The sequence below is a fragment of the Pelmatolapia mariae genome, linkage group LG10_11, assembly GCF_036321145.2.
Source record: "Pelmatolapia mariae isolate MD_Pm_ZW linkage group LG10_11, Pm_UMD_F_2, whole genome shotgun sequence".
Taxonomy (NCBI): Eukaryota; Metazoa; Chordata; class Actinopteri; order Cichliformes; family Cichlidae; genus Pelmatolapia; species Pelmatolapia mariae.
The window spans coordinates 11,730,336-11,743,597 of NC_086236.1; the positions used below are offsets into that span (position 1 = coordinate 11,730,336).

General features: G+C 40.9%; 1 protein-coding gene across 2 annotated transcripts in view; it reads right to left on the reverse strand.

Moving 5' to 3' along the window:
* rapgef6 (Rap guanine nucleotide exchange factor (GEF) 6) overlaps positions 1–13,262 on the reverse strand; it is a 140,092-nt gene that overhangs the window by 84,911 nt on the left and 41,919 nt on the right. Inside the window, exons 1-2 of one of the 2 annotated variants that reach the window (XM_063487016.1) lie at positions 10,845–10,936; positions 3,043–3,112 (exon numbers count right to left, since the gene is read on the reverse strand). In XM_063487016.1, coding sequence (XP_063343086.1) covers positions 3,043–3,051 — 9 coding nt within the window. In that variant the 5' untranslated portion in view covers positions 3,052–3,112; positions 10,845–10,936. Of the gene's footprint in view, positions 1–3,042; positions 3,113–10,844; positions 10,937–13,262 lie in introns of those variants that run through there. The other variant, XM_063487014.1, reaches the window with a different exon arrangement.

Genomic DNA, 13,262 nt, shown 5'->3' on the forward strand with positions numbered 1-13,262 from the left:
GATCATTTGCCTGGCAGCATGCATCATCGGCTATTTTTTTTCTCCGCTTTTTCATTCCTTACTCTCTTTTTCCCGCTGCGTGCTTCTTTTTAATTTCATCTATTCCCCCCAACCAGACACAAACACACACACAAACAACCCCACCCTGTCAGTCTTTGAATGTCAGTCCCTGTCATCCTGTGACCAGAGTCATGACGAAAGCTACAGATTATATTCCCTCTACTATTCCCATGGTCCTAATTAGCTGATTTGCTGCAATGCAGTGTGACTGGACTGCAGTCCCTCTGCGTATTTACCCAGTAAATGCACACATGGGTAAATACTTGTGTATTTACCCATGTGTGCATAAAACTGTGCGTTTCGATTAGCATTTCTTGTTATTTTCAATACAAAAAAGTGGTTATTCAATAATTCTTTAGTTTTACTGGGGTCCTTTTGAACAATGCTTTCCAGATATTATTTATCAACCACTCTAAAAATGGTCTTGTTTTTTTATTGCTCTTTGAATTGGCATACAGACATACGTTATTTCTATGAACGCACTGGGCCACCAATAAATTAAACCTATAGTAGCTCTTTAGCCTTGGAAACCCATGTCACGAAGCTCACAGCACACAGTTTAAAGTCAGAGGAAGGTTGGATCTCTACAGTTATCAAGTGAAATGACCCCACTCTGTGACTTCATGTGGTCTGACACTTCATGGCTGAGTTCCTGTGGTTCCTAAAAGCTTCTACTTACAGTTTATCATGGAATATCTAGGAGAGAAGGAATCTGGCATGCTATTAAAGTACCAAGCTCGAATTCAGCGAGCTCATTGATTCACAAATGTTTGTAAAGGCAGACTGCGTGGCTAGGCGCTTGACTAAACAAAGGTTAAGAAGTAAGGCCAGATTCTTTTGTCTATATATCACACCATAGTTTTCTTAGCCTTCTTTGAAATTATCATTCAGCCTTGCTTCAGAGTTTTTTTTTCCAAGGCAGTGCTGTTTGTAACTTAAAAACAGTCATATACAAAGAAGCAAGAAAACGTGTCCTTTCTAAGGTTCTGATAAGCTGGTTCATTTGGTCTCTTTCTAACCCTCACCCACCTCTGTTCATTCACTGTGTGACACACACACAGTGAACTGTTTAATTCAGTGATTTAATTCAAAGGCCAGTTTAATTCAAACCAATTTTATTCCCTCAGCCACAAACTCTTCTTTTCACAATTAAATTGAATTCGAATTTATCTCTCGTGCCCCGGGCAAATGAGTGGACTAAATTCACAGGCTCTTCTTCCCAATGCCGCACTTCATATTCACAAACTATCACACAATCATACCTGGAAGACTGTCAGTATCGCTGCTCCGTTACCGTAGCAATCGCCTCTGAATGGGCCCATGGGTGTAGTTCAAGATTAAGCGCCTTGCTGAAAGAGCACCTTACTATTGTAATCTTTTTTTCACTGCAGAACATTTCCAGGAAAGTTCTGATGTCCCTGAAACTATTGGGGCAGGGTTTCCAAAAGCCACAAAGAACATGTGAGTGCTGAAAGCTTTTTTTTGTCATATGATAATACCCTTCCCACCAATCTTAAAAGAGCCGAGGAGATAAAGAGAGCAACTGGGTGAAGTCGAGGAAGGGCAACTATGGGGAAAAAAACCACAGTGGCACAGTTGCTGCTTTGTCACTCTTGCATAATTGTCCTGTTCTTTATCTCTGCAAAACACAACAGGCACTTTAACTTCTAGATTGTAGTTGCTGAAGGGCTACTTAGCTAAACTAGAGGCTGGCTAAAGCTTTGTTTTGCACCATTATTTATTATACAACATCCACCAGTTTTTACATGTTCCTTCTTTAGAAACACCACACACAATCAAAGCATAACTGTGTGTTAGCATTAGCTTAACTGGCTTGATAATCATTTGCTACTTCCATAAATCAACTGATTTCTAGTCTGAAATAATCCAGTGTGTTCTCTACACATCCACCACTGTATGGTTTGGATCAAACACCAAAAAGGACAAGAACAGACTAAAATGGACAGACTGCAAAAAAAAAAGTGCCCGATTGCCCTTCAGTAATTGTAAATCAGGAAATAGACAGGTATCATGACTGCAGACCCATCACACCCTGGAGACAACCTGTTCCAACTCTGTTACAGAGCACTGTGCACCAAAACAACCAGATTATCTGTGGGTTATATTTATTTAGTTTATTTCTTTATTTCCTATTCAATAGCATCAGTGGAACTGGTGTTACCTGTCCTCTTTTTGTATAAAACTTTGCAGCTTATCTTCTAGTCCCTCAGACAAAGCTCAGGCAAAAGAGGAAAGTGAGAGCAGGAAGAACAATTAGGTAGGAAGCGGACAGACATTTGTACGCACTGCGACCTTGTGGAGGCAAACAAAACCAACATTCTTATATACTAAATGTTATGGCAAACTTGACCTGAATGAAGTCTTTGTGATATTGTCAGACACTAAATTAAAACCACAGACAGGTGAAGTAAACAGCATGGATCCTGGTGTTGCAAACCAAAATTAACTGGACAAACTTACATTGTTTTAAATATAAGAAATCTTTTTGATACTGCCTCGGATACTTGAGAATTTCTTTGCCTTGGGAATCTCTTGGGTTGCTTTTGCAGGATGCTTTGTCTCAGTATCGATTTGCACTGTTAAGCGCTGTCCAATCCGTTTTGAAGCCGAGTCTGAACAGAGAGTGTATAACCTTCTAGATGTAATATCAATTAAAAATACGGTCCTTTATAATACTGAAGATGTAGATAATGCTTATGCTATAAGAAAATGCAGAGAACAGAGAAGAAAGAACAGAAATGGGCAAAAAGAAGATGAAAAGGGTTATCAGGACAATGACAATGGAGGGGGGGGGGGGGGGGGGAGGTACTGCAGACATCAAATAAAGATAGAAAAATAGAAATATTATCAAAGCCCAGAGATGGGAGAGTGCATGGGAGGATAAAAGGGCTTGGGAGAGGGACAAAAGACAGACCGAGTCTAAAACAGAGAGGGAGAACAAGAGACAGTGTCTCTACTCACCACAATCATTTCTGATGGCTCCAAAGTGATGCATTCACAGCCTCGTCTACCTCCCAGCTGCTTGCCAAAACTGTGGAGAAAGGGTAGCGACACACAAAAAGTGAGTGTTAAAACAGAAATAAACACACTGCAGGGATGACACAAATATCACAAGAGACAGTAGAAACAGATGCAGTCGATCATAGCTGCCCGACCACAGACACAGTACCAGGAATACAGGCCGATGAATTTACAACAGCAATTTTGTGCTAGACCCGGTTTATGGTTAAGCTTTGCTCTGACCTTAGATCAATCTAATACAACTTTTATACACAAATAAAATTGCACACATCACAGAAACAAGTAGGCAGAAGTATGTGCAGTGACAATGTGTGCACCTCACACATACTTCAAACCAGATAAACTCAAGTGTACCAGAAATAGCTGTGGACAACACGAGATGTAAAAGGAAATAGTGTGAGAGATCGAATGTCAAATTATAGCTTAGGGCAGTGACCAGCTTTACAGTTTGTTTTCACATGTTTAAAGAGAAAGCAAATAATAATTTTTCTTTGTTGCAAAAGATGATTTTAAAAAAAATATAATAATTTTACCATTTTTATTGATATCTGATCAATCCCTTCCCAATCCATGTGTGAATATTCTTTATACGTAATTTTGAAGCATTTTTCTCAGTCAGTACCAGCTCTGGACATTAAATAAAAACAACTTCCAATGTAGTTTTCAAGGGCAGCCACAGCTTTGTGTAATTTTATGTGTAATGACAGTTGCTCAGTAGACGCTAGCTGGCAACCCCACTGATGGGGCGCCTTTGGTGACACTCTTTTGCATCTCACTTCACTGCGTGTGGTAGAAGAGCTAAAATTAGTTATAATGACAGCATAATAATAGAAAACATTAAGCTCTACCCCAGTGGGTTTTTGTCAGCAGCACTGCAAGCGTTGGAAAACAGATTTCCAGTTTGATCCATCCTTTTTATCTGGGTTTGGGAGAAGGACAAAAGACAGAGAGGGTGCAGCAGAGAGACATAATCTCTCAAGCATGTCCCGTATCTGCCCTGAGGTTTCTCCCCAGGTGGACATCACATCCACCGCTTATACAACCACACCTCTTGTTTATAGGTGAGTGCAGGAATGTACATTGACCAGTAAATCTTCAGCGTTACAACAGATGTGGCACCAACCCGTCTATCTGTCAATCTCCTACTCCGTTCTCCCCCCAACTCTTTAATAAGACCCTGAGATACTCAAAGTCCTTGACTTGAGGAAGTAATAGCTTCCCAGTTTCGAGTGCCACTAGGTCTTTCAACTGCAGTTAGAAGGAAAATGTAAAAGCTAGTCTCACTACTCTGTGAGATGGGTTTTAGCAGTTCATTGTGTCAGTGGTTTGTGGCAAAAGCTCAACCGCTGAGAGAAAAGAGAAAGTCGCTAAATAAGCATTTGTGTTATAAATTTAAAGGTACAGAGAGACTAAAAAGAAATAAATAAGACTTTATTTATGCTTATTAGAAAAGTACCAGCACATCCTGCATTGATGGTATTTTTTCTGTTATATCTGGCCAAATTTGTCCCAGGCCACATTGCAGAGTGGTTACACAGATCAAATTACTTCGGATCTTGGTGGTTGTTTTTACACTTGTACTGAGTGATCTGACCACACAGGACAAGTGTAAACACAGTGTATGTTAATGAAAAAGCATACAGACTGCTTACATCTCTTATAATGGACGCAGAACTTTTGTGCTTCTCTGTCAATTAGGGAAAAAAAGAGCTAAATGCAGAAGATCAATCTGGATCAGGCCAACCACACCGTTACAAGTAAACAGCTTTTGCACAGCGTGAGTCTCTCTGCAGTCAGCTGGGTCATTTTGTCCACTGACAAGCAGGAGTGGAGCAGCTGATGCTGTGGCGAGACCACGTGGGTGAGTTTGGCCTTTTCTTCTCCATGGAGATGACTAAGGATATGTTTGGTACAATGAAACCTTTGTTACAAATAAACTCTGCTTGACTTTGATGTTATAACATTGCAACATGTCAGCCGCCATTTACATTCTACGTGCAGCTGATGCATCTTCATGCTGACATCTAGAGTGAATCGATGATTAAATGGATTCATCATTATAATCACATGGATGTTGAAAGCTTCCTGTTGGCACATATGCTCTGTAAGTGTGTGAGTAGTGTGTGAGCTTAATCCTGATATATTTTATGCACTGAAAACACGTCTCCATGCTAAAAGTGGTGCCTCAGCATTGTTTGAGGACCAGGGGGGAAGAGGCTGGTTTTAATCATGGAAGCGTGCTGAGCTGGGAGAGAACAAACTTTCACTCCTCTCCGATTTCATTCCCACACTGTCACACGGTGGCGCCCATCTGGTTTGCAGCTTTTTGCTTTCCTCGCTCATATCCTTCTTGTTTCCTTAATACGTCTCTCTTTGTGCTTCACCTCCACCCCTTTCCGTTCTGATCATCTTCACCCTTCCAATGACTCCATGTTTTCTTTTTTCCTGTATCCATAATATACCACTTGTAAATAATTCCCTTTAACTTCATGTTCCTCTTCCTGTTTTTATTCATTTGCTTCCTTTCCAAAGCCAAATCCATCTTTTCTGTCTCTCTCTTTTCTATATTATTTTTTTGCTTTTGCTGTTTTCCTCCCTTCTCTCCTCATCTCATTCTGTATTCCCTTTCATCATTTCCTTCACTCCTTTTACTGCCGGTCTTTGCTTCCTCTAGGTCAAAAAAAAAGAAAAAAGAAAACTTTCATCTAGTCACATCTTAAATAACAGCTTCTTACTGACACAAACAACACTCTGAATTTAGGCCTCACATAAAAGTCTGTCTTTGTAATGCGCTCTAATGATAGAAACTTTTTTTTAAATCACGCTTTTCTTCTAATAAACAGATTTTTCCAGGATATATTAGTGGAAGCCATTGTGAAGAGGATGTGAAATCAAAACTTTAGTGCCTAACACTGAGGGAGGAAATAAACCTACAGCCACAAAAGATGAAGGAAGCCGCCACTTCCATGGAAACCTCTCTCTTAGCAGCTGAAAAAGGCCAAAATAGTGGTGTGTGGATTTATTTGGCATGTACCTGTCGCATACACTCAGGCCACGTTTTTCTTTTGGTAGCACAATTAAAGCACAAAAGCATTACATTAGGTTTTCTATAGAAAACTAAATTATTCACTAAGCCTAGAAAATATGAGGCACTTCTTGTTTTCATAAAGTGCTCTGTTCAGGTGAGTCTGGGGACAGTAAAACCCATTATCAGTTCTATTGATTTTCTCATTTTAATACCATTTATATAGTGCTGACAGTTGGAGAAGGGCTTTAAAGTTCAAAGCATGCCTTCAAAAGGTGCATATTGCATCTTTGTTTACTGGATTTGGATCAAATAATAATAGAAAACTTTCTTGTTCATCTCTCGTGATTTTGAGCTGTTTCGTGCCTCCCCGCAGGTAAGAGGCACAAATCTGCTGCAGAAAGCATTTCTACAGCTGCAGAGGGTTTGCCCTCGTCCATCAATGCCACGCAACACATGGGCCTGACCACTGGGTCCAGTTTACATTCCCCAAATTGTTTCACACCACAGACTGTTCTTTTTTTCACATTTGCAAGTCCGTATTGTTTCTTTAGATGTTCTGAAGTGATTTTATTATAAAAACAAAAACCGACACGCACAAGGGAATAAGCAAACAAACAGAAATGATCAAAATCACAGTATCGATAGAGTGGCTCCCAGCAGAGTATAAACTCAATTGTTCCCAATGAGGAATGCAGTCAGCTGGGCAGGGAGTTTGTTCAGAGCCCTTAGCCTGGAGGTCAGTCTGACTCTGACAGGATCTCTCCACACTCCACTGAGGCGAGACGCCTGGTCCCTGTCAGCGCTACACAAAGCCTGCCAAGCCTGTCTCCTCACTGTGTGTGGGCGGGTGCGCGCAGGGCAGAGAGACAGGCCGTGCCAGAGAAACGCACGAGAGATGCAGTTTGATGCTAAAGGAGAAAAGATTTCAGCCCTTCACATCCACAGCATTATACTGTATGTGCTTTATGTGTTTGTGTTCGCTTGCTCAATATTTTTTCTTCTGTTTTGACCTTACTGCATTTCCACAAAGAGCACAAGAGCCAAACAAACTTGAGTCAACTGTAAGTGAGTTACCGAGGTTATGTGTGGGCGCACATATTTGTACCCACCAAATGATGCTGCTGCCCTGACTGAACTGAAATGTGATGACGCTCTGCTGTCATTTGGTGTGAATCTGTGCCTCAGAGGAAATTAGACAGCCTTCTAAAACCACACTATGGCCAAACATTAGCCTTCAGCCTTACAAGGTAAAAGTGGGTTTCAAGTTTCGTGAACTTAAAACCCCAAAAACATGCTGACAAACACTGCTGCACCAAACATTTATCCATACAATGCTAGTGTGCGTGGGGCTGCGGTAGTTTAGGTCTCACTGCAATCTAATTCTTGGGTAGTTACTCTGATGTCTGTATGAATAGAAGCTGATGGTTTGCATTGAAGACGCTGAACTGTGGTGAAACCTGAACAAGTGCAAAGCAAAGGAGAAATGGAGAAGATTCGCCTCCAAAATAAAAACTGTCTTACCGCTGCAACAAATACATTTCAAAGGGGGCAAGTTTTACTTTGAAGGCGAACAGTTTGAGTCTGCTTTGAGTCTCACTTTTCATTGTTCTCCTAAGCAAGCAAGTTGGCATCTTAAATGCAAACTATGGGCGATCGCGGCAACCTGCTAGCAACCAAAGCAAATTTAGACTGAGGTTTAAACTAAGCACCTAGAACTAGTTTTAACAAGTGAAAATTTCTTGGCTATTACGGCTTAAGTAATGCAGCGGTTATAAGAAAACGTGTACAGCACTGTCCAAGTAGGTAGAGGAAGTGCAAGATGATTCCAAATTCCCAAATATAACCTTTTAGATGCATAAAAAAATAAATTTCTATGCATTTATTTCATTTTTATGAAATTTATGTAAATTTCTTGTAACAATAATAATCTCTATATTAACAAAAATAGAATTGTGGTGTAGCCTATTGATTTTACAGGTGTTAACAGATGGATCTCATTCAGATCTCCATAAAATATATCAGACTGACATTGACTGATGATGTCATGACAGGAAATTACCTTTCAGATGCATTCCTGCAATTACGCAGCAGAAGCATCAATAATCTATGCTGTATTAATGTATGATGTATGCTGTTCTAAAGATAATACTACACACAGCGCAAACCCTTATCTGCCTCAATTTATCACGACAGGCTTCAATGCTCCATCCATCCATTCATCCATTTATCCACAGACACCAACTGCTTATGCACTTTGTTAAAGAAATCACCATTAGTATAACCAACCTGTATGGTATTTTAAAGGCTGGAAATGTATTATGTCTGCGAGGCACTCCTTTTTCACAAAAGCTTTTAACAATAAATTCCTCTCGCGTTAGTAAGTGAGGAGTACTTCTACAATAAATCAACTTTAATCCCCATCATCTCTTTCATCTTTTTGGAAGGGAAATCTCGTCCCTTCGAACTACTGAGGCTGTGCCTTTGCTGGATTTCAGCAGGTGATGATTTCTCTCCCCTCCTTTTCCAGCAAAAACAAGTTGTCGGCAGAGCTGAGAACAGGTTCAGTGCCGGTTCAGTGACAGCTGCAGTGCCCTGGGCAATAAACCATGACAGCTGGTATAGAAACTGACCACACACACACACCTTGAGGTGTCTATTGTCTGAAGCATGGAAAAACCGACAACATTCTCAATAGTACAAAAAAATATTAATTAAATAGCAAATAGCTCTCTTTTAGTTTTACTGAGCACTCAAGTATATTTACAGCGCTCTAACCTACCATGCACACACTCACATGCTTATGGCTGCATCAGGAGAAGGTTGGTTCAGTATCTTGTCAAAGGACACTTTGACACACAGACTCGAGGAGCACAGGATTGAACCAGTGACCTCCCGATTAGTAAACGATCCGCTCTACCTTTTGAGCCTACGTTAAAGTTGCGGTTTGAGATGATGAGACGATTAACTACATGCTGCACTTGCGCAGTCTGCAATGACTGATTGGCATGTTGTGTACCATCATTTCCTCCATGCTGGCGACGGCGTCGGCCAGTCACGTAGTCTACATCACAAGCTTTGAGAAGATTCAAGTTGTTGTGTAACGCAGAGAATTCCAACAAGATTCAAATCTGTGTTTGATGACAATGTAGGATGTGCCAGGCTTGACCTGCTGCATTTTTTCACGCAGTGTTATTGCCTCCGAAGAATGCCAAAAATGATCTGCTCCCTCCAAAGTATGCAGGTATTCAAAAAACGAGTGCAGGACAAAAAGCAACAAGTCTTTCCATGTTACGTGTATTCTCACTAGTCGAAATGTTCTTGCTTAGGCGAAGGTTGGTGCCTGGGTACGGCATATACGGAGGGTAGGAAGGGCAGGACATGACGCACATTCGCTCACTGTGAGCTACCTGTGCTATTCAGTCATTGGGCTCTGAGATTAAACAGACCCATAGCTGGCAGAGGCCCGCTGATTATCCAATACGACTGATTCATACATTTGCAGTCTCACATACAACTTTGCCACGTGTGAAAATGAATCCAGAAAAGTTTCCACAAGCTTCCAAGCTGACAAGCTATGTTATTCTGAACAACCTCCGAGTGCGAAATTTGATAAAGTCTGAAAGAAATGCATTAATTAAACCCCAAGTTTCCATGGTAATAATGACAAGCAGTAAAGACACAGTTCACCATACTTAGAAATCTACTTCTCAGTCTCCCCGACCGTTTTTCTTCTCATTTTTAGTGCTTGGTTGGCCAACACTGACAGCTCTGACTCATAATCAAAGAAGACTGAGGAGCTGGCCAGCAGCGAGACCACCAGCACACAAAAAGACTGCCAGACAGACTCCAAGTACTCCAAGTAATGATCCAGTGGGTCATTCAGAAACATCACAACACATTCATGTGGAAATCAGCAATCAGTTAAAAGGGTGACCTCAAATGTATCCATATCAGATTTAAAAAATTACAATTAAATAAGCACCATTAACAGCTACAGTTCAACTCCAATGCAGTGATTGACTTTTTTCCCTCCACATCTTAGGGAACGACAAAACTAACATTCATTCATTACTCTGCTGCGTGTGATGTTGTTGTACTCTTCACTTCCTCCTAGGACAGCAATGTTCCAGAAAACATAGAGAAGTGAGCCGTTTTGTTTGAACTCAAGGAGAAGAAGTACAAGAAAAATAGGAAATCTTGCAATAACCTCACCAATAATTTTGAATATTTTACTTGGATGATTCACTTTTGAATGGGGACAATCTTTCCTCCGTATCTTTAGTTTTATATATGATGAGTTTGGTAACAAACTGAATTTTCTGCTTTTTTCCTTTGCGTTGGTCAAAGGTATGGAAAAATAAAAAAAAGCGCTCCGTATTCTATTTTAGTCAACATACTTGTTTGGTGTTGGCAATGTGAGAATAGAGGACTGCCTGTCTTTTAAAAAGCCATTGTAGATATGTATGAAAACACACAGGACTCAGTAGCGTGTTTTTTAGAGCAGTGCTAAGCCACAGTGCCCTAGGGAGAGCCTGGTTGTCCAGCTGGTTAAACTATGGCAGGCGGGCAGGAAATGAAGCGTGCTGGGCTGAAGAATGCGTAAAGAAATAGCGAGGGAGTTTTGAAAAAAACAACAACAAAAAACTCCAGAATTACCCCGAAATCCCTGTCGCCTTACAGCAAGTGTGTAACGAAAAGCTTTAGCATTACTAACCAGGATCAGGAATACAGGGGGTCCACTCCTTTGGATTCCTTGTATGTGAAATATTATCCAACATATTATCCGCAATGAGGAGGGGAGAAAAGTTCATTATTTAGATAATCCAGGATTAGATCCAAGTGTGTTTGCTTTGTACTCCAGAGTGTGAACTAATGAGAAGTTTCCTCAGAAAGAAAGCAGAAGAGGTTTTTAGTTAAACTGAAGGAGAAGTGTGTTCTCTCTCTGTTCACTTCTGTCTGTCTGTCCGCTGGCTCCAGTGAGGTTTCTATTTGTCAGTGTGTGTGCGCGCGCGCGTGCGTGTGTGTGTGTGTGTGTGTGTAGTCTGCTCATTTCCTGCCTGGATGTGCTTTTGGGCTCCAGGCAGGCAGGCTGCTCAGGAACACATGGCCATCCACTGCTCTGCCAGGGGTTCCGCATTCTTCGCTCTCTTACACACACACACACACACAGACACACGCACGCTCTCTCTCACTCTTACACACACACACCCTATTAGCTCTCTCAGTGACCCCTTCCAAGCCCCCTGCTGCTGCTGCTGCTCGTACTCCAACACACAGACACACCCTCCAGTCCTTTCCAGTCAACCAACCTACCCCCCATCCTACCCTTCACTATGTTATCAACTGGGCCACAATGGAATGACACACACACACACGTTATTGATACTAGTCCAACAATTCTCTCTGTCACAGTTGGTCACTTGGCGCTTTGTGTTACAATTAAAAGAAAGTCTCCACAACTAGAAACTGCACTAACTGTTGAATTGAGGTTTCAGTTCTGCTTACTATGCCAACACTCTGATCACGAGTAACAGTCAGCCAACAAAAGTTGCTGGAGCTAGTGATTGCTATTTTTTTTTTTTAACTTATGCCAAGGCTGCAAAGGCTGCAACATTTACTTGACGGAAAATTATCTGTAAGCATTTTAATATTTGTTAACAGGACTTTTCTAAGACCAGCTGTGTGGTTTAGTAATTTCATTTCCTAATTTTTAATCACGTTTTTGTGTCTGACTTTGACTCACGTGCATATTAAGGTTCTCTGCCATAGCTGTTAACTTATTTTTTATGCCTTTATTTCATCAGCACGGTGGCACAATACCCAATATAAAACATGGACCTAGCGGAAATACCTTAAGTAGGCATTCGATCTCAAGGTCATCAGACAATGTGGGATCAAGTGCATAAGGGCCCAGTCACACAGACTTGTATACCAGTCTGAGACCATCTAGCAATCACCAGCCGTCAGGAAAAAATAAGTATTCCCCAACCGTGGTTTCTGGAGGTTGACAGCAGATGCGAGAGAAAAAAAAATGATTGCTAAAGATTCACTTGTCACTACGAAAAAAAAAAATTCCCAAACTGGCAAAAGCCTCCTTGTGATTGCTTTGGTCGCTAGCTTATTGCTGCAGTTGCATTTTTATTCATTGGACCATTTAAATACCACCAGCCAGTTGGTCTCCGAGCTGTATCAGGGTTAGTGAAAAGTGCAACATAAAAAGTAAATGTGGATCATTTGCCTGCAGGCAAAACTGAAGGCAACTGCAGAACTGCTAGTAAGTACCAGCAACCTCCAAGAGCCATTGTCAACTAGTTAGGAAACTAGCAACCAGTGGTTCTATCCAATCCAATATGGCGGACAAATCTTTAGAAGTATGCGCAGCATATCACACAAGAAAGCTATTAATACCTGTAAACAATGTCCTGATGTGCTTATAGGCTCAGTCACATATTCTTGATGATACTAAATAAAGAATTATATTGATTTTTAAAAATCTTGGTCATACTATTATTCGTCGGATTACCCATGGTATGAGGGTTTTACAGTCAGACTCCTTGTCACATCCATTTTTTCTTCTTTCTTTTTTTGGTGATGGCAGAAATGGTCAGAGGAAGGAAGATGGGCTTTTGAGTGGAATCCTTACAGTTTTCATCCAACTCTGAAATGTTCTCACATTGTAAATAATCATTAGAACTGCAGGGAATTGCTTGGAAAACTACAGACTGATGCCAGAGGTTGAACTTTTTTTTTGTTTTGTTTTGGGTTTTTTGGAGGGGTTAGATATTGCTGTCCTCTCCTTTTCATTTCTGGCATGTGTTGCTTCTGTTTCAGTCCAACTATAACAGCAGAGGGAAAGGTAAACATGGAGCGAAGGCTCGGCCTCCAGCAACTGCTGTCACAGCTTTTTCTATTACCATCAGTTCCAGTGTTTAAACAGGTGCAACGGCTCTGTGTAAAGAACTGCAATTTATTTTGGCAGTTTGGCTGCTCTAAAGATGAGGAGGACTTGACATTTTTATATGATATGGCCTTATTAAATCGCAAATGTTACTGATGAATCTCCGCCCAGATATAAAACCTAATCTCTCACTGATGGACTACCGGCAATCTTTCTTTCTCATATTTGGCTCTG